Raw genomic sequence first — 21,369 nt, forward strand, 5'->3', positions numbered from 1 at the left:
TAAGTAGTTTCTGAGATACAGCCGGCGTCCATTCTTAGTTGACCACCCGGTACTTATGGAAGAAACTCAATCATATATTCAAATCTAAAATGGCAAGTTATCTAAAGAAAAGAACATGAGAAACCTGGACACTTAAAACGGACATTATAAGGAAACTGCAGGTCGCATAACGCCCAATGGAACGAAATATACTGGGAATAACAAGAAGATCATAAAAAAAGAAGAAGGACATAAAAAAAGATCGTAAAAGAATAGGGGGATGCGACAAAACATCCAGGTAATAGATGTCATCCACAGAATCAAATCCCCCAAGTGGCAATGGGCAGGGCAACAGATGGACCACAAAAATTACAACATTACACACACGGGGAATTAAGATCTAGAATAAAACTAAACCTGAGATGGGACCATTATATTAAGAAATTAGCAGGAATAACTTGGGCCCGCATAGCCAACAATAGACAACAATGGGCCCATCTACAAAAAGAGTATCTAAATATGTGAGGGAGGCTACACCATAATTAGCAATGACTGAATAAGTTGAAAATGATGATGATGATGATGATGCCACATTATCATCAAAGGTAAAATTGAAGGGAAGCGGGGTCCAGAAAGAAGACAGATGTCGTGGATGAGAAACAAAAGAACTGACAAGAATGAATGTTCAAACACTGGTCAGAATAGCAGAAAGACGAACCCCCTTTCTTGAGTTATAACAAGTTACAACTCATTATACAGGCTCAGGGCTTTGATAAAAGAGACGGTTTACAGAGGTTAGTTCTCCATCTCCGATATCAGTCGTACCAAACTTCTTGACCGAATTTTTGTCGTCTAGGCGCACTCAGTGAGGTATTCTGGTTTTTCTCCATTTTCCCCATAAAATCTGCATTTACGGTTGTTCCTTAGCTTCAATCTACTGAGTTGTTCGTTGAAGAGACAGTGGCCAGTTAAAAAAACCCGTGATAACTCTTGTTCTTACTTAAATCAAGGAAAATCTTTGACATTTCTCGGTCGTAATTTATAAAATAAATTACTTCGCGTGTTTTAGACCGTTGGAAGATTCCCATTCCAGGTTACGCATGGAGTCTTCCAGGTTCTTGAGTTCCGCTTTAAGTTGGTTTCCACTTGGGAAGCAGAACGACTCTGGTCCAGTTAGTGGAGTGTTCGCTCTTTTTCTAGCTACATCGTTTGGTTTTTCATTGCCTTCAGAATAGAAGGACTTTATATTCTTTGCCTAATTGCCAAGAAAGCGTCAGTAGAAACGTGTAATTTTCAGTAATGCTAAAAGTTACTACTTTATAATACAATTATAAATTATATTTTTACTTTGGATCGTACAAAATTGGAAAATTTTTTTCCAATTTTGTACGATCACCTACACCTTTTGTAATTCACCTACCTCGTACTACATCCCTCCTCGTATATCTGTCGTTGCCTGCGACGCCCTAAAAGCCGCTGCATTATTGAACAGCCGACAGAGCGATGGATTTAATAATGCAACTCGACATAGGTCTAGTGTTTGGCCCTTTAAATATTCAGAGGACCGTTTTCGTCGCCCCGCCGCGCTGCGAGCGGTACTGCCCTGCCCCGCGCGCTACTCCGGCCCTTTTTTAAACTTTTTTATCGTTTTTCCGTGTCGCGATGTCCAGTTTGTGACGGGACCGGATTTTTCCGGGGGATAGGTTTTTGATGGCCGCCGCCGCTCGAAATAAAATGGCAATTGTCGTTTAGGCTTTTCAACTCGTGGAAAAAAAGAGTAGTTTATAATGTTTCCGTTTGTTCCTACACGAATAGTTGAGTCGATACAAATTTGCTTCGTGTTTTCAATTATTTCCGTTTTTTTCCATCTCTATAATGTCTAAATGGTTGGGCCAATATTTGTCCTACTTAAATTTTCTTATGTCTTAACTGTTTCTGATGGTAGCAATAGTCTGAATAGCTATTCGGACTTAATTCCCAACATATCTGAAGAAGTCAGACAAGGTAAAAATACACAACACATTCCCAATAATTTACTATCCACGATATTCTCCAGATCTATCTTTTATGCTACTTTTCCCTTTATAGTGTTTTGAAGAAAGTAATATTTACTTTTTTGTGAAAGCGTTTCGAAATTGACAGTTTTTGATATTCGAAATGACATTCTTTTAGACACATCTAAAAGTGACACTTGTTTAGGCACTAGTGCCTAAAAGTAACAAATAAAACGTTAGAAACAATAAAAATATTTATTTATTATGGTTAATAAATATTTTCTTAAAGGTACAATTATTTAAATTATTAAAGTGAATACAAGAGGCATCCAACTTTTCGTCTCTAAGAGAAATACAAGTTGTAAGAGTCGGAATAAGTAAATTTCTTGTACTGGCAATGCTGGTAGCTTCTGCTTCTACGTGAACTGCTTTTAATTTCTTATTTGGCCTATCTTTCTGTCCCATGATTCTTTTTGCTATTTCGGTTTTCTGTTTAATTGTATTTTCAATGTAACCTTCAGCAACCCAGCTTGATCGCCAACCTCCATGCCACTTTAAAACTGCTATGTCCGCTCTTGAATCTGCCAGCATTGTTGCAGAGCTGCGCCGGAAACAATGACCAGTGTATTCAATGGCCGAAAACAATGACCAGTGTATTCAAGTCCAAGAAATTCCGCTATCATTTTTGGCACACCTCCAATTGTATTGATTCCAACTGGCAGGCTACAGCATTGATTTTTTCGATACGTCAAGAAAAATCGCTGATGTGTCACATTGAGTGGTCGAAGTTTTGCGTACTTTGGTCCCTCAGTAATCGTAAACACTCTTGGAAAATGAGTTTTTGTATTCGGAATCTTCACACTCATAAATAACTGACAATTTTTAATGGCATCTACGGTAAAAATGTGATTTCTTCCCTCCTACTTGCTCCAAATACTCCAACGATTAAGACAACTTTAGCTAACAGGAATTCTTTGTCATCGGCTTCGTTCATAAACCGTTCTATTTCCAGTTTTGTAAATAGTTTTGATTTCTTTCGAATTCCGGAAGCTTTTCTTTATAGTAATGCAATAAGATTCGTGAATTTGCTAATATCTACATTTCTGTTCAGGTAAATCGTGGTGCGGAGCATCGAATATTTACTCCACAGAGTTGATGGCTTTAAGGTAGTGGATAACTTCAGGAAATAGGCTAGCAATACCTTTTCTGTGAAATTCTCAACGTGTTTTTCTTTGACCCAGGTTCCAAAGTTGTTTTAGGTGAAAGTTGTTGTAGGTGCTCTTTCGACTTCTCGGGCACTAACGTGGATAGCGCAGTTACAGCAGCTTGTTGAATATCCAAAGACACGTCGTTATCACTCATTTTTACACAAAACTTGACAGAACATTGTCATTAAATAATGCATAAACAATGGCTTAGAAACCGATTACTAGAACATTTTATAAAATGTTTAAAAATAAATAATAATAATAACATGAAAATCTCAAATTATCCGCTTTCACAAAAAATCTTGTATGAAATTCGTTGCAAAAAGAGTGTTTTAAACACTCGACGCATTATCCAACTCGGCATTCGGCTCGTTGGACAATTTCGCGTCCCGTACTTAAAACACATTTATTTTGCAACTTGTTACAAAAATAGCTATTCATTATTTATAATGTGACCAAGGTATTCAATTTTTCGTATTTCAATGGTTGGTAAAAGTTGTTTGTTTGAACATATAATTTTTATTAGTACTTCATTGATCATTATGTTTGGTTAGTCCAAGGCATCTTCAGGATTCTTCTATAAACTTACATCTCGAAAGCCATTATTTGATCCTTTACAGCATATGAGATTTGGTATGTCGATAGACTGGACAAATACCAACTCACCATGTACGATGCGATGTCACTGTGACAGTCAGTTTTGACGTAAGAAACGTCAAAAGTTGATGTCGTACGTTCGCGATCACATTTGGTGGGTAGGCTGTGGGAGCGACGTTGCACACAGTCCCACTCTGTAAAGTTAGATACTACGTTTTCTTGATCAGGGTGGGACTAAGGATCTGATATTGAAGAAAAATGTGAAAAGATGACGCCCTCGACGTTTCGAACCGATGATGCCTCTAAATGATCAGGATTTTTCTTAATTACGAACCAAACTCGGCATGTGGATAGACGTACCCGAATGGAGCCCTCAGACGGACAGACGGTCATTTTATTAATACAAATTTTGTGAAAGTGAATCCAATTATTTAATCATTTTTAATTTATTACTTTTTCAACATTTCAAACTACACTTTTTCAAAAAAGTATTTAAAATCCTTCAATTTAATAGCTGTTAGTTAAATACTTGTTTTCTGGTTCCTGAAATAATGGAATATTTCTTTTACTATGTTTAATGAAAAAAATATAGAAGTATTTAAAAAATAAAAAGCCGTTCTACTATTGAAATATTTCTATGACACTATCGAATAGTTACACTTGAGAACTTAAACAAAATTTTAATTTATGGATGCAAGAAGAGACCGAGCCATTTTTCAATTCCGTTTTAGCGGAAGCGGTCCAATAAAAGTCACGAGCGCCATGCAAGTGTCACAGATCGTTTGCCTTTCCGGTTTAAAGTGTCTCCTTTTATGCCCTTTCTAGGCCGAAAGCGCGGTTTTATGCACACACAGGGCCGTAACACGGATTTAAATATTTAAACGTTATGCAGTGAGAAATTTTAGTGAAATGGTCGTTTTGAAGAGATACGGGAATAAAATTGAATTGTTACTTTTAAGGTCACGTATACGTTTGTCGTTGTATAGCTGGTATTTTGTACCTATATACGTTTAATGTATGGCATTTTACTGTGCCGTTTTTCCTCTTGTTACAATTTCAAACGTCATTTGTTCCTTTTTCAATTTTGCCTACAAGCCAGTGTTTTATTATGTGTAATTGTATATCTACTATTTTTAGACAATTTTCATATGACAAAAAAGTGCGATACTCTGCTTTTAATCTATATATCGGCGTCACATACTGAAATCCCGCATTCTTTGAAACTACCTTTATAGTCGTTTCATGTATTGCCGTAAAACAGTATAGATGTAGATGTAGATTGCTGGAAGGGCGAAGTTAATCACTGAGACTTTATAGATCTATTGTGTCCTCCTTTTTTCCAGTACTGGGAAAGTCCACCCAAAAGAAACAACCAGATTGGTTTAACAAAAATCATTCTCATATACAGACCTTGTTGGAACAAAAGCATAGAGCACATCAAGCAGTCACTGCAAATCAACACAATCCAAGGCTGGTAGACAACTTTAAAGCAGCCAACAACACGCTTCGAAGAAATCTGCGCCAATTAAAGGATGATTGGTGATCACAAAAGGCTAAACAGATTCAAGAGTACGCCACGCATCACGATTATTGTAAATTCTTCGAGGCTGTAAAAGAAGTATACGGCCCAACCAAGAAGGTAAGCTGCCAAATCATGGCACAAAATGGCGAACTTCTAAAACAGGAAGAGAAAATTAGAAACCGCTAGAAAGAGCATTACAGCCATATCCTTAACCAAGAAAACAGCCCCAATATGGAAGTACTCAATACAACATATACAAAACACAATACCTCAGTATAACAGCCTCGATGTATTAGATACCCCAATAACAGAACAGGAAATAATGGCATCCATAAAACAGCGTAAAAACAACAAATCAGCTGGCTGTGACGCGATCCCGGCGGAAATCTATAAGTGTGCAAGTAAAGAACTAATTGGTCATCTTAAGGCTCTCATCGATGTCATATGGGAAAGCGGAGAGGTACCTCAGGACTTTTGCAACGCGAATATAGTGAATATATAAGAACAAAGGAAGTGCATCAGACTCACTCAGACAATTTCACTATTGGCTATCGGAGGAAAAATTCTTGCAAAAATTATGTCAAATCGCCTGCACCCACATATAGAAAAAATCAGGGTCGGCATGATTTAAATCAAATGATTTTAATAAAAAGAATAACTTTATTGAAACTTTATAATAAATCTAAAAAATAACTGTAAAAGTTATAAAAGCGTGTCCTAGAAAACTATAAAAAATATTTCTATAACAGATATAACAGTTAATAAATCAAAAAATAATCGTAAATGTTATAAAACTATATAAAAATATTTATTCATCAATTTAAATATTGGGCAGATTTATTTTAAAATTTTTGTATAAGTGATAAAAATTCGTTGTTCAAATATATATCATTCGCAAAGTCTAGTGCAGAACTAGGTTCTTCTATAGAGACTAATCTTCATTCCCGAGAATCTATAATCGTCAGAAAATATTTTGCTTTATTTTTTTTTGAAACGGTTGTAAATGTTGTTTCCAAATTCCTACCGACATTTTGATCTGTAGTAAGTACTTTAAACTTTGATATTAGATAATACATACTAATTTCATTCTCGACTTAAGACTATTTCCGAACAATAGTGTATTATTTTATTAGCAGTCAAAATTATACTTTTTTTGACTATGATGTACCTTTAAAGGACCATTGAAAGCTATTCCAACGTTACAGGGAGGCACAAAAAGTACATTTTTACTCCGAATAGAAAATAATATTTTTTTTACATTACAAATAATTTTTTATTACATTACAAACGACTTTTTTTTTCGGAATATATTGGTGACCGATGTGGAAAAAGACACGCGCCGTAGAATTGTTAATGTTACCGGTATCGGGCAGAGTTATAAAGATTTAACCATTTAGGATAGATCTTTAATTGGAAATAAGTCCTGGTCATTTGGAAATCCGATTTAAATATTGTTTTGAATTAAAATAAAAAAAATCCGATTTAAATCAAAAAAATCTGATTTAAATAAAAATAATCTGTTTTTTTTATTTTTTTTTAAAAATCATGGTTTTTTCCAACCCTGGAAAAAATCCTTCCAGAATCGCAAACGAGTTTTCGCACCAACCGAGGCACCGTTGATTCCATATTTTCCATCCGCCAACTACCAGAAAAAGTAAAAGAGCAACAGTCTAAACTTTATGTTGCATTCAAAAGCCTTCGACTCTGTGAACACTGTGAACGGAGATGCACTTTGGGCAATTACGAAAAAGTTCGGTCTACCCAACAAATCTTTACAGTGTGTAAAAGCCTCCATAACAACAACCAGTCAAGAGTGTCACATCATGGATCACTGAGCGATCCCTTCCTGACAAATACAGGAGTTAGGCAGGGATGTGTCTTAGCGCCTCTCCTATTCAACATATTCAAGGCAGCGCTCTCCATTATAGTGGACAGCAAACTGCGGGAGAGAGGATTGGGTATTAGACACAGATATGACGGCGCGGCGCGGCTGTCTGTTCAACATAAAAAGACTCAGGGCAAAAACACGTATATAATTCATGATAGAACTTCAATACGCTGATGACTGCGCTCTAGTTGCAAACACGTTACAACAATTACAAGAAATGTTGAACACATATACCTGGGCATACGAGGCTGTGGACCTTAAGCTAAACATCGACAAAATGAAAATCGTGTGCACTCCCTCAGAAGATCATAACAATGCTATAAAAATCGGAGAAGAACTATTGGAATATGTAGCGGAATTTAATTACCTCGGCAGTTTGATTCCGGAAAAGGCCAATATAGACTCTGAAATTCAGCACAGGGTTAGCAGCGCCTCAAGAGCATTCTGGAAATTAAAAGACAGGGTTTTCTACAATCATGACTTGAGTACAAAAACGAACTGAAAAGTGAAACTTGCAGTGTACCGAGCAATTATAATCCCTACCATGTTATATGGGAGCGAAATCTGGGTGCCGTACCGCCGACACATGAACGCATTAAACAAGTTGCAACAGAGACACCTTAGACAACTCTTAAGAATCCGGTAGTTCCATCATGTCTCAAACGTATCGGTCCGTATCGGAGTCATGGTTACAAAATCCCGCTTAAGATGGGCTGGTCACGTATGTAGAATGCAAGAAAATCGCATACCAAAATCTCTGCTTTACGGTGAGCTTGTAGACGGTAAGAGGAGGCCGGGTGGACAAGTCAAATGGTACAAGGACATTTTCCACGAAAACTTAAAGGGGATTAACATTAAGAATCATTGGGAAGAAGCAGTTCACAATAGAACTCAATGGAAGAATTGTAAACTCAGTTGACAGCGACAACCAAAAAGTAAAGAGGCAAAAAAGCAATGAAATTTTTGAATGTCCGGAGTGCGGTAGGCAAATAACATCAAGTATCGGGCTTTTCAGTCACAGAAAATCTCATAAGAGAAAACGCCTTGCGTGACCATCTTTTGATGCGTGTCGAATACTCGTCAGCGAGTAATGGCAGTATGTATGTATGTATCTCATCATACAGTCAAGGCTTTGACAAAAGCTTTACAGAGGTAAGTTACACGGTTGTTGTCTCGGCGCACTCAGTGTTGAGGTGTTCTGGTGTTTCTCAATTTTTCCCACAGAATCTGCATTCGCCGTTGTTTCTTAGCTTCAATCTACTAAGGTGTTCGTTGAGCAGACAGTGTCCTGCTAAAAACCCCGTAAGAATCCAATGATTGTTCTTGCTTAAATCAATGAAACTCGGTCGTAAGTTCTGAGAAATTGGAGAAGTTGGGGATTTCCCTTCTATGTTGCTGATGAAATCTTCCAGGTTCTTGAATTCTGCTTTAAGTTCGTTTCCACTTGGGAAGCAGAACGGTTCTGGTCCAGTTAGTGGAGTGTCCGCTCCTTTTCTAGCCAGATCGTTTGCTTTTTTATTTTTTTTTGCAATGTAACTCTTCAGCTGGTACATCGTTTGACTGTAGATCTCAGTCCTTTAGTGTATCAAAGTACGGTATTTTCCGCAGTTATCATATTTAAGGTAAAATACATTGAGAGTTTTCTAGTTATCATCATTTTGAAATGGAAAATTGGATATATTGGAGAATAAAATGGAAGAAATATTGCAGAATAAAATTTAAAACATATACTCGTATATATTATATTTATTATTATAAAAACGGGCTGTATGTGAAAGAAGGTAAAGATGTGAGAACCAAGAACTAAAAGCAAAGGTGGTAAACAAAATTCTTAAATATAAATTACATAACATTTGAGGAAGTACATTTCTGCATCCGTTATCAGAAGCATAATAAAAAGTTTATTGCAAAATTAAACACGTTTTCACAACAATACACCAAAACACTTTACTTTTGCACTGGATACGTGTTTCGATAACCATATTAATATAATCAGCAGATGATTAAAACAACTTTTTTGATTTATTATCTTATTTTAGGATATCTACCTTTATTATTTATGATTTCATTTGTTTTTTGTAAGAATAAATATTTCTGAACATAAATTTTCTGATTAGGCCAAAAATTTTCACTACGTTATAATAATTTAGTCTTCCCGCATATTGTAGAAGTGTATTAAATCAGCAAAGGTTCGAAAAACACTCAACTTTATTAAAGGTTTTATATAAACATCCACTCGACACCAGCAGAACGTAAAAACGCCGTATTATTCTCCATTTTTTCTTTCTTCGCCTTTCTTTCATTTTCTCTCATCTGACGCGGCCATTCAAACTGACGTTTGCTTACCCACCTCTCCTCTCCCTGTTTCCCCACCCGCTCTTTTCTGCCCCCTCCCCCTCACCCTATCTCTACCACTTTTACCACCTCGCTGCTAATTATTAATCGCAGAACTCTAATTAAAATTGTTGGGATTCCGGTTATCCTCTCACTTTTGCCGCTCTCGCCAAATAAGGGTGCTAATTACCGTAGCGCCCGCATAGTTTAATTAGAGCGGCAATTAATAATAGAGGGAGCTGGCTGCGTTAGGTGACTGCGTAGTGTGTCTGCGCGTTTAGACGACTGTTATAAAAACAAAGGGTGGGCGAAAGGGTTCGAGAGGTGGGGAGATGAGTATTAGCCACAGGCTATATAAAACCTCTGCTCATTCTTTCATCTTTTATCGTGAGTGTAAGTCACAACATGTCCTATATTCAGTATCAAATTTTAAAATAATTATAAAAGATGCTGTAATTATTGTTTTTTAAAGATTATGAATGGTATTGAAAAGAATATAACCATGTTATACTATTGAATTTTCAACAACATATTACAATATAATAAATAGGCCTAGACTTCCCAAGCTGATAAAACTCTACCAGATATTAATACGCGAATAAAACGAAACGCCTAGTGCTAGCTGCTGTACAAGCATCTACAATTCTGCATGGCTCCGAAATTTGGGGAGAAACCTGCAAAATTCGGAGACACAGAGAAAAACTTCTTTCAGTACAACGAAGATGGGCCATAAGAGTATGTCGTGGATACAGGACAATATCTACGGAGGCTGCACAAGTTCTGAGCTGAATGGCCCCAATAGACATAGTAATTGAATAAAAATGGAAAGGCAAGAACATTCAGGAAGAACAGCGGAAGAAAGTAGAAATAGAGTTTTAGAAATATGGTGTAAAAGATGGAGTGAAAACAGAAATGGCAAAGGTAAATGGACTAGAACGCTTATAAAGGGCCCAAAGTGTTGGATAAATAGAGAATATGGAGAACTCAGCTATGCCATGAGTCAATTTCTTTCTGGTCACGGTTGTTTCAGGTTTTACCTACATAAATAAAGTTAACTGATAGCCCGAGATGTCTCTATGGCGACTCCGATGCTGGTGGGTGGAGCATACCCTTTTGGAATGTAACCGATATACAGCTGAACGAAGAGTTCTATACAAAAAGCTAAGAGTCCATAAAATTAAGATTTCCGATCTAGTTCCAGAGATGATTCGATCCCCAGAAAATTGGAATAGTGTTCACACTTTTATGGAGACACTAATAGATATAAAAGAGAAAGAAGCTAGACGAAGTAAATGAAACATCGCAGTAAAACCGCCTCCTCGAGAAGAATGCCGAAAGGTAGTTCCTTGGGGAGATATTCAAAGCGGCTTGTGGAGGTTTTTTTAATCACTCTAATAATTTTCCTATTTCTCAGAAAATCACAGTAAAAATTGTCAATTTTGATGTCAAACATGAACATCAAAACAAAATAACTTTCATATTATATTTAAAAGCAAAACCAAATAGAATCAAAACTACTGATTAAAAACTGTGCTAAAATCCCAGATTAAATAATGAGTGATAAAGTTAATGGTAAGAAAGTCATACTTAGTTCAAACTAATACCTACCATTAGTTACAAGATTTACTTATCATAAGGAAAGATGTGGAGAGATTATAGTTGATACGCAAACTATTTTAACAAAATGGTTTGAATTTGATGGCACAGAAAAATTCAAACCATTTTAAGTTAAACTTTTTTTACAAAAGGGTGCGTCCGAATATTACAAAGAGTTGACGTAGACGATGGTTAGGGGAGGAGACCGTGACAGGTTTGAGGGATTGAAATTAACCGCCGAAAATAGCTTCTGATTAACGACGGTGCTTTTGGCCTGTTGCCTCGAGACGCTGTAGAGGAGGCTTCGTAATTTGTTCACTCTTCCGACAAATCCAATTTGGAGGCTTTAATATTTTGCTGCTTCTTGTCAAAATAGATGAATTAATGGACGGGTTTTGCATTTATCTTCTTGCCTGTTATTGTTAAAACACTGGTGGATTTATGTTGTAATGAATTGGCGTTTGTTAAGCAGTTTTGGGAAAATTAATATCTATACCTATGTGGCGGACTCATCTCTCCAAAAAAATCCTTTATGGGTATTTCGCCACTGCATTGTAAGAAAAATCTACAAAATAAAATAGTTATTTTTTGTAAACACTTCTGCGTTAAACCTAAATGGACACTACTTGTCAGAAGTTATGTTTACAGTAATACAAATTTGCATAACAAAGAAAAAAATGCTTAACGTTTCGGAAAGTTTATCTCTTTCCGTCATCGGAAGCAAAAAAAATACAAAGAATAAAGAAAAAAAACTATTTAAAATATTTAAATTCGACTATTCGAGAACACTTTACTTTTTTAAAACAGATACGTCTACAAGAAACCGTTGACGTTCTGTTAAAATGACATTATATTAAGTTAAACTTCAAAATTAACAATTACTACCTGATAACAATAACTTAATAAGGTAAAACCAAAAAGCCCAAATTTTCTGTATGATTATTTTTAAAGTTTACGTATGTTATGTTTATTTATGTTATGTTCTTTACAATCTAATAAAAATAAATGTATTGTTCATGCATCTGTAGATGTTAATAATGTATGGCAATCGCTTCTTTGATTTTAAAGAACATAACATAAACATAACATAAGTAAAATTACACATAGAGGATTTTTTTGGAAAAAATAAATATGTTAACAAGATAATGTAGAGGATACATAAACTACAAAATATTTCCTTTTTTAATTATTTAGAGCACACCGGGGCAAAATGGGATTTCTAACGTAAATGTTTATTTTTGAGAGTGTAAAATAGTAGTACAACTTCTAAATAGATGAATAACCATTTATTAAATTATTGTGAACATTATAAAAACAAGAAATAAATACAGGGTGGTCCGAACTGTATTCCGAAAACTTCGGCAGCATATTCTGAAGATAAAAATAAGTAAAAAAGTTCGTATAAATGTATGTCCTAAAATGGCTTAGTTTCGGAGATACAGGATGTAGAAGTTTCATTTTTATTTCGATTTTTTTGAATAATTTATGAAGTAACATAAATATTTGGATGAAAATTGGTGTCTGGGAGTTTTTTGACGTGATAAATTTGATTTTGATGTCAATATGACTCCTATTTGTAGGGGGACGAAAGTAGTTTATCCACTACCAAGCTCCACAGTAGGGGGAGTACATTATATGCTTACGTCACTATTTTTGCCGGGATTAATTCGAATACCAGCACCGGGAGGCTAGACACAGCGAAAATTATAACCGAAATACAATAAAACCGTCGCTACGTTTAAATTTATTTCACATCCATTTACACCAATAACTTATTTTATATCCACTAATCTTCATAAAACATAACAATAATGACGCCATTTGTCGAATAAAAATTAGGTATTACGATCTGTTAGACATAAATGGAGAATTGTATTTCGATATTACATTTTACTACTAATATTATAGCACTCTAATAACTTAACGTCGCTCTTATCTTGCTGAATTTTATATTATTATCCAATAACGTGAAAGTAATTAGAGATAATGTGTTTTGAATCACCGCCATTACAAATTTCCGTTAATCTTATTGCAGCTTTATCTAATAGCTTATACACGTTTAAATTGATGTGGCGTATAGGTTTATATCGATATTGCAGTATTATTTTACCGCATTATTACTTTTATTAGATATTATTACTATAATAGCTTAAGAGCAATTAATATAAACATTATAATGAAAATAGGCTTATGGTAATATGAGGAAATATTTTATTAGATTTTCCTACTACGCCTTCACTCTAAAATTATTTCATAGAATTCGTATTTGAATTCTAATTATAGTGTAGTAATAAAACGCAAGGTGGGTAATTTATTATTTTTATAAGGTACTATAAAGAGTAGTAATAAAGTATGTTATAGACCAACTGAATAATTAAGAATAGTTCCATATAACACAGATTGTGCACTATGTGCGCATATTTGAAGTAAAACTTGTTACTAAAAACTATTAAATTGAAGGATTTAAAGAATATATATTTTTTTATGAATGCTTTTTATAAACTTCAAAAAAATTACAGTTAATATAAAACCGTATACTATTCTAGCTTTATAATAATTTTATAATATTTTTTAATTTTTATTAACAAACGATAACTCTGTCACCCGGCCGGATAGCTCTGGCAGCTGTGACCATTAAACTAAAACACTACTACATATATATCTCTGACAAAAAACTAACTGCTACTAACCAACAATTTGTTTTGTGTGACCTGTTTTTGTTTAACTATTTTGTTCATTATTCATGTTGGGGATTTATTTTTTAATTAATGTTAATCGTTAGGCAACTAGTAAACTCATAGAGTATGTATTTCTTTTGCATAATCAAAATTGTCACTCTAAATTGTACATAACCAAATTGTCACTCTAAATCGGTGTCTTTTTTAAACAGATGTCACTTGTCTTGTCATTATTCAATTCATTATTCGAATTCTCAGAATGTTGTTAACAAAAGATTCATCTTAAAATAAAATTTTAATCAATCACAATTGTTTATCTCCATCATTTACCGGATTAATAATACAGAAATTACAGTTCAATTACGAACAATTCATTAATTGTACTGATTTACAGTAATTTTATTAAATTATACGAATATTCTCGTTGATTATTGGTTCGAAATAAGTATGACAGTGTCCTCCAATGAAAATACGAGTTACTAACTCTAAATTCATTCTGATTATGAGCTGGAAAATGAGCTAGATTCTTTACCTAGACCGTTATTCACCCTATCGATAAAAATATGCATGAAAATTTACTTCCTAGCTTTACCAAATCAAAACACAACCAGACTATTGGTACACATCAAGGTTGATACAGTATCAAGTACCTATATTATAGTGATATTCTCAGTCGCGTATGGCACAAATCAATTACTCAGTGTTGCCACAAGCTTATTTTTCATCGGAGTAGACGAGATAACGAGGTTAAATTGTTTTACAAAGGGGTAGATCTACCCCGAATGGTGTAGTAGTGGCAACACTGCCGCTATCAATTTTCCTCTCGCTCCATTCACGTGAAACACGACCTTGAATTTTTTAATCCTAACGCGCGTAAAGAAGTTTGACTTCAAAAATATGTGGTGTTAGGTGATACACTGTAGTCACTTAAACCTGTTCCTTTGCTGCGAATAACTTTTACTTATATGTTGTCTAATCATCCCATAAGCTTTTAGTAAATATTACACTGAGGAACTACCTCCACGACACACCGGATGTTAAATTTAATTTTTAAGGTACAACAGTACCTTAGAATATTATGTTGGAAACTCAATTCAGAATAGTGATATATATGGCTTCTATATTGACTGAATTTATCATATGCTAAGTAGTATCCACTCTATCCAGTAAAGAGGACTGATAAGTACTTTAAGTCATAACGAAGTGGCGTGTTTTCACACAGTAAGAAGTATATATTCTAACACTTTTTCCAAATACAACATTTTTCTTTTAGTTGCATTTTAGTAATTATTATTAACTAAAGGTTGGGAATCTTTGGTGGACTCATTGTCCAGTTACTTTAGGGACGCATTATTGCTTTCATATACTTTAGAAGATTTTGCAGGTCTTGCAATCATATAAAACATGATTTTCTATTCTCAAAAGAGTCGACTCCAATGAACTATTGCCTTACATTTTTATACTTATAGAGTTTACACAAATATGTGTTTTAGTTCATCTTGAGATGAAACTATACCTTAATACTTTATTCTATTTCAGAAGACAAACAGCCGAGGAACGCGAAGCCGAAAGACAAGCAGCGAACAGACTGATGCTCTCCTTGCAAGCGGAGGCTTTGAGCAAAGGCTACATGAGCGAGGGCCCCCCTGCTCAGGGCGCCCCCACGGACACAGCCCTTAGCGCCCTACAAAATCTGCAGCCGTGGGCGGGACCGTACAACGCACCGCAGCCGGCCTTGGCAGAATCGATGTGTTGAGTCAAACAACGTCAAAGTGAACAATGTGATTGCATGTTGGTGATTACATATAATATAATATGTCGATATATTAAATGATCGATACTTATCATTTCAAATGTTAAGTTTAAAAATATCTGCTCTTTCCAATATGACTCATATTTGTCAGAATATACTGTCGCGTTGGGAATATTGCCTAGGGTCGCATAGGTTCCAGGTGATCTTTTTTAGATTAAAACCATAATAAAAGAAGGTCTATTTATTGAACAAATAATACAAAATATACGAATTTGGGAAATTGAAAGACAAAGTGTATGCTGAATTACTTACAGTTTTGCCGACATCTCTTGATGTTTAACTTTGACTTTGCGCGATCAACTACAAACTCCTTAACTCCATTAACCATCCGCAAAGTCTTCAAAATAGTCTTTTTTATTCGTCTTCTCGTGGTAGTCATCGGTAGGTGCATTATCAAACTGTTTACAGTATATTTCCACCGCCGATACCTGCGACGAACTTCGCCTTGAATTTGTCACGTTGCGTTACGAATTTTACTTGTTTAATTAATGTTTGTTATAAGAAACATTAAGTCACATAAAAAGTCTAAGTGGACGTTACGCAAATGACTCTTGAGCTTACATCGAATTGGCTTACTGAAACATAATTTTTTCAAATATTAATTTGATATACACCCAAGTGGACCTAGATTTAAAGTACTGACAATACGTAAATCATATACAATCAAGTTATGAAGATTTTGTATTTCAAGTTCAACAATGGATATGTCATAATGTATGTCAACATGGAATTATTTTGTCATTAATAGTCTAAACAATTAAGGAGATTTACGATTATTAAATGATGATTTAAACCAACGTTCATTCCTAATTAATGTCATAACAAGAAAATGTCAAATATATCCTGATAAGGAGGAAACATATGACAGTAAGAGTTTTTGTTAAGGCCGTTTTATATGCTGCAAGACTTCCTGCAAGACGGTTCAACTTGCAACAAATCTTTTACAAAAGCATGCGCAGTTGTGGACCAGCTGATTAATATCTCTGCAATTTATCTGTTCTGCTCGATATTTCTGCAATTGCAAGTGCAACTCTGGTGGAACAATCCGGTAATTTTAGTTTTTGCAAAGTAATAAAATAATAAAATAAATAAATAACAAATTGCAAATAAATAAAATAAATAAATTTGCAAGGTAAATAAATGTCACAAGTTTACTTACATTTTTGTTTGTATGGGGATCTCGTTTTAGTTTATCTAAAAATGAACAGTATTAATTTGAAAAAAAAAATTATATTAACAATAAAACTTTATAGCTATTGGATTTACTCCCGCATGACGTTTAAAGAGTATTGTTATTAATGATAGATTTGTTTGTTTGTTGAATTTGACAGAAACAACGATCGCAATAGAGTTGCAGCAAGTAAAGTAACCTGCAAGAATAATTACACAAGATGGTTTTGCGACTAACAATCTCTTGCTGTAGAGGTCTTGCAGCATGTAAAACTGTCTCAAATCAATTTAATTCAAAAGTAAATTGTTTTTTTGTGTAATTATTTGTCATTGTTTATCATCATTATCGTCATTGAGTTCTGTAGACATCGTCTGCCGAAATAATTCCTCTTTTGCTGGACAGACTTACTGACACTCTATTATGAAATAATATATTAAGCATTTTTGGAAATCATGGAATAGTGACTAATTGGATCAAACCTTTCCATATTCAGAGTTTCCAATCTTTACAACAACAAACTACAAGTCCACAATCAGTTTCCTAATGTCTGACCATCATTCTGAGGTCAGACATTAAGAAAAACATATAAAATCAACCATAGGTAGCAATATTAGCTCCAATAAACGCCATATTATAGAAAGCAATAATTTTGTTGATATTTTTAATTTTAAAACGAGTTTAATTGTCTTTTTCAATATAATATTCATAAGAACTAATAGTGCAACTATTGGTTAATGTGATATGTCATCTAACCTGTGAAAAGGAACTATTTTCTTTCCTTAAATCTAGTCGCTATTTTATTATGTAATTTTTAAAAGTGTTTAATAGATTTTATTGGACTATAAGTTCCTGGTTTATTATTACCGCTCTGGGATATAATTTTGAACTTAAAAATATATTTATTTATTGATCAATAGTCTCATAGAAAAGACAATCTCAGTTCAAGAAGATATTTGTTATAATAAAAGGTTAAGTTAAAACATTATGTTGGATATGTCGTAGGCATAATGCAAATTTAGGCAAATAGTCATTTGCCTAGCCATTTGCTAAGTGTCATAACAAATAGCAAAATGACTTTAAAAATCCATATTTTACTAAATGAGTAGATATTTCCTAGATATGCCTATTTCCATATTAGTCATTTTTGGCATATGCCCAATTATATTTAGGCAGATAAATTTATTGACTAAATCATAATAATTAAAATTTACATAATTTAAATTAAAAATAATATTATTTGCTTAGTATCGATCATTTAGAAGTATCGACATTATGAGAATATCGAGTGAAACTATCTCTCGATATAATAAACAATCCTATTCGATTTGCAAATCGATTTTGTTAGTGTACAGTGAAGAAAAATAAAATGTTTTTGTTGGCTTTAACCACATTCCTTACCGCATATTGAAAGAACCGAACAGTTATTAGTCGATGTAGAGCGCAAAATGGTGGACTTGCATCAATTTCTACAAAAAAAATGTTGCGAAAAATTCCGGTTTTTGTACGATTGTGCAATATATATGAAAGAAACGTTGAAAAATCAGCATAAAGACTTTTAAATGTGTCTTTTTGAAAATACCTACAGATGTATTATTACTATTATTAACGTTTATTATTTGATATAGTATTTGTATAGTCGTCAGATAGTATACTACACGTTTTACAAAATAAAGTATAAATTTTTATTTGATTTTATAAAAATTTAGTATGTAATAGAAAATGGAAATATAATTTAGTTAATATTTTTTTTGTTTAAAAATTTTAATCATGAATATAACTTAGAAAGAAATACGGTTTGGAAGATCTCAAATCATATTCAGAGCTGCAACAAGTCAGTTTCAAAAAGACTTAAATATTAAGTCTTAAATAAATAAAATCGTTAGTCAATGATTTTAACATAAAATTTAAATTATTTAAATCTCAAGTCTTTGACTTAAATAATTTTCTTTCAGGTCAAGTCATTTTCGTAAAGACTTAAGTCTATATTTTTGATTTGTGGTCATGATGATCTGCGATTTAAGTCGGCAAAATAACTTAAATAAAAATAATTACCGTCAAGTCTTCAATATATTCGAGAATTATTTCTTTCGTTCATCTTTCGGGCTACATAACGAAGTGGGGGATTCACTTGATTCACTTGAAAGACAACAGCAAAGAAACTTTTGATTTGCTAGTGGTATTGATTCTAAAAAGATCTTTTTAATGACTTAAGTCTTTTCAAAAAAGAATTAAATCTTTTAAAAGATTTAAGCCTTTTTTAATGACTGAATTATTTTTCTATTTGGGAAGAAAGATTTAAGTCAAAATCATTTTGAAAATTACTTAAATTTTAAGTCTAGAGTCAGCTTTCGAAAAGTAACTTAAAATCAAATAACATAAGTCATTAAAAAGAAGAAAATTAACTTTAAATTATTAAATTAATTCTATTAATTTATCAAATTACACAATTTATATGATATAAAATCATATCTCCAGATTTATCCTGTATAGTTAAACAAAAATAAATCAAGTACCTAACTTGATATTGACATAAATACTTATACTTATGATTAAGTATAAGTTATTATAAGTTTTTAGTTTTCTCCTAACGGGTGCATTTCTATTAATGCTCATTATTAGTGGTCTTTTAACAAAAAAAAAGAAAAAATAAATTTGTACATTCTTGGCATGTCATCTACTGGGAGATGGAGTAGTGAAATTTTCCTTAACATACTAACACGACAAGTTAAATAAAAGCTAGTAAAGAGCAACATTTTTTAAAACTAATAATTTTGATTAACACAGTATGTAAAAAACGAGTATTTGAAATATTCCTAATATATAGTATATTTTGTCTAAATGCCATTATACAGAGTGTCCCAGAAATAAGTGCAAGTATTGTAAAAGCTGCATTTAAACAAAAAAATGCTTTTTTGCTTAAATTTTGAGAACCACTGGATCTTTTCTGGATTTTCTTTCATGTAAATTTAATCAACTACCTGTGTGGCCATATTATCAAGAAATTATGTTTTTTAACTTAAAACTAAAAAAAATTCCAAATTTTCAAAACATTTTTTTGCAAAAAAAAACCTCATAGGCGTGTTTCTGAGGCTGAAATATACTACTAGTTAAAATACCTGCACTATTTCTGGGACACCCTGTATATTGGCGCTCTATATTGTACAGGGTGCGGAGGTCCGAACTGTATTCCGGAAACTTCGGCAGGATATTCTGCAGATAAAAATCAGTAAAAAAGTTGGTATAAATGTATGTCCTAAAATGCTTAGTTTCGAAAATACAGTGTGTAGAAGTTTCATTTTTATTTCCATTTTTTCCAAATAATTTCTGAAGTAACGTCAATATATGGATGAAAATTGATGTCTGGAAGTTTTTTGACATGAGAAATTTAATTTCGATATCGATATGACTTCTACTTGTAGAGGGCGCCACCTACATATTTTTAACTGGTTTGAGGAGTAATAACTTTTCGTCCGTACCTGTATAAAACTACAGAGTAAAAAATATACATTTCGACATTTTCTACGTAAAAAGGGTCTCTTGGTAAAAATTGCTGCGAGTAATGGTTCTCGAGATATTTGGAATCGAATTTATCAATACCTATCATCATTTACATAAATTAAACTTGTTGACTAAATATTTATTAGACTAAAATAATAAATTTAAAATGTTTTTGTACCAAAAATTAAATATAAACTATTTTATCATCACTTTTTCGCAGAAAAATTTATGATTAATTTAAAAAAATAAAAATTTTTCACCATTTATTATTTCAGTCAAAAAACTATCTAATCAACGGATTTATTTTTTGTCAATAATAGCTTAGGTATTGGTTATTTCCATTCTAAATATTTTAAGAACGGCTGCTCATAGCAATTTTTATCAAGACACCTTTTTGCGTAAAAATCGTCGTAAATGTATATTTTTTTACCCAGTACTTTTATACCGTTACGGACGAAAAGTTAGTAATCTTCAAAACAGTTAAAATACATGTAGGTAGCGCCCCCTAAAAATAGGAGATATAATGACATCAAAATCAAATTTCTCATGTCAAAAAACTACCCGACACTAATTTTCATCCAAATATTGACGTTACTTCAGAAATTATTTGGAAAAAATCGAAATAAAAATAAAATTTATACACCCTGTATATCCAAAACTAAACATTTTAGGACATCCATTTTTAACAACTTTTTTACTTATTTTTATCTGCAGAATATGCTGCTGAAGTTTCCTGAATACTGTTCGGACCACCCTGTATATCTCATACCGTCAAATAAACCTAATAACAAACTCTCTATTTCTTTGAAGCCTCCAACCTCGAACTCTAAAGTATTTAATGTACTTTAAACAAACTGAATAAAATATAAGACAAGTTTCTATAATTGTACAGGGTGGGTCAAATTCGAAGCTTTTAAATGGAAACACCCTTTTCTATAGGAGATAGACGAAAACTAATATCGGTGTCTGGAGCTCAATTTTTGTCAAAAACATGATAGTGAAAACCGCATATCGATATCTGTTACCGTTTCGGAGTTACGGGGTGTTTTTCAAAAATATGAACTTTTAACAAATCGCTGTAACTTTTTTGT

At 33.3% G+C, this 21,369-nt stretch overlaps 1 protein-coding gene across 1 annotated transcript in view; it reads left to right on the plus strand.

The window, feature by feature from the left end:
- LOC115883459 (T-cell leukemia homeobox protein 3-like) overlaps positions 1-16,368 on the plus strand; it is a 99,622-nt gene extending 83,254 nt beyond the window's left edge. The window contains exon 3 of the mRNA XM_030901823.1: positions 15,336-16,368. Coding sequence (XP_030757683.1) covers positions 15,336-15,552 — 217 coding nt within the window. The 3' untranslated portion in view covers positions 15,553-16,368. The remainder of the gene's footprint in view (positions 1-15,335) is intronic.
- The last annotated feature ends 5,001 nt before the right edge of the window (positions 16,369-21,369 follow it).

Source organism: Sitophilus oryzae, unplaced genomic scaffold (assembly GCF_002938485.1).
Source record: "Sitophilus oryzae breed Bouriz unplaced genomic scaffold, Soryzae_2.0 scaffold_1903_pilon_pilon, whole genome shotgun sequence".
In the NCBI taxonomy this organism is placed as follows: Eukaryota; Metazoa; Arthropoda; class Insecta; order Coleoptera; family Curculionidae; genus Sitophilus; species Sitophilus oryzae.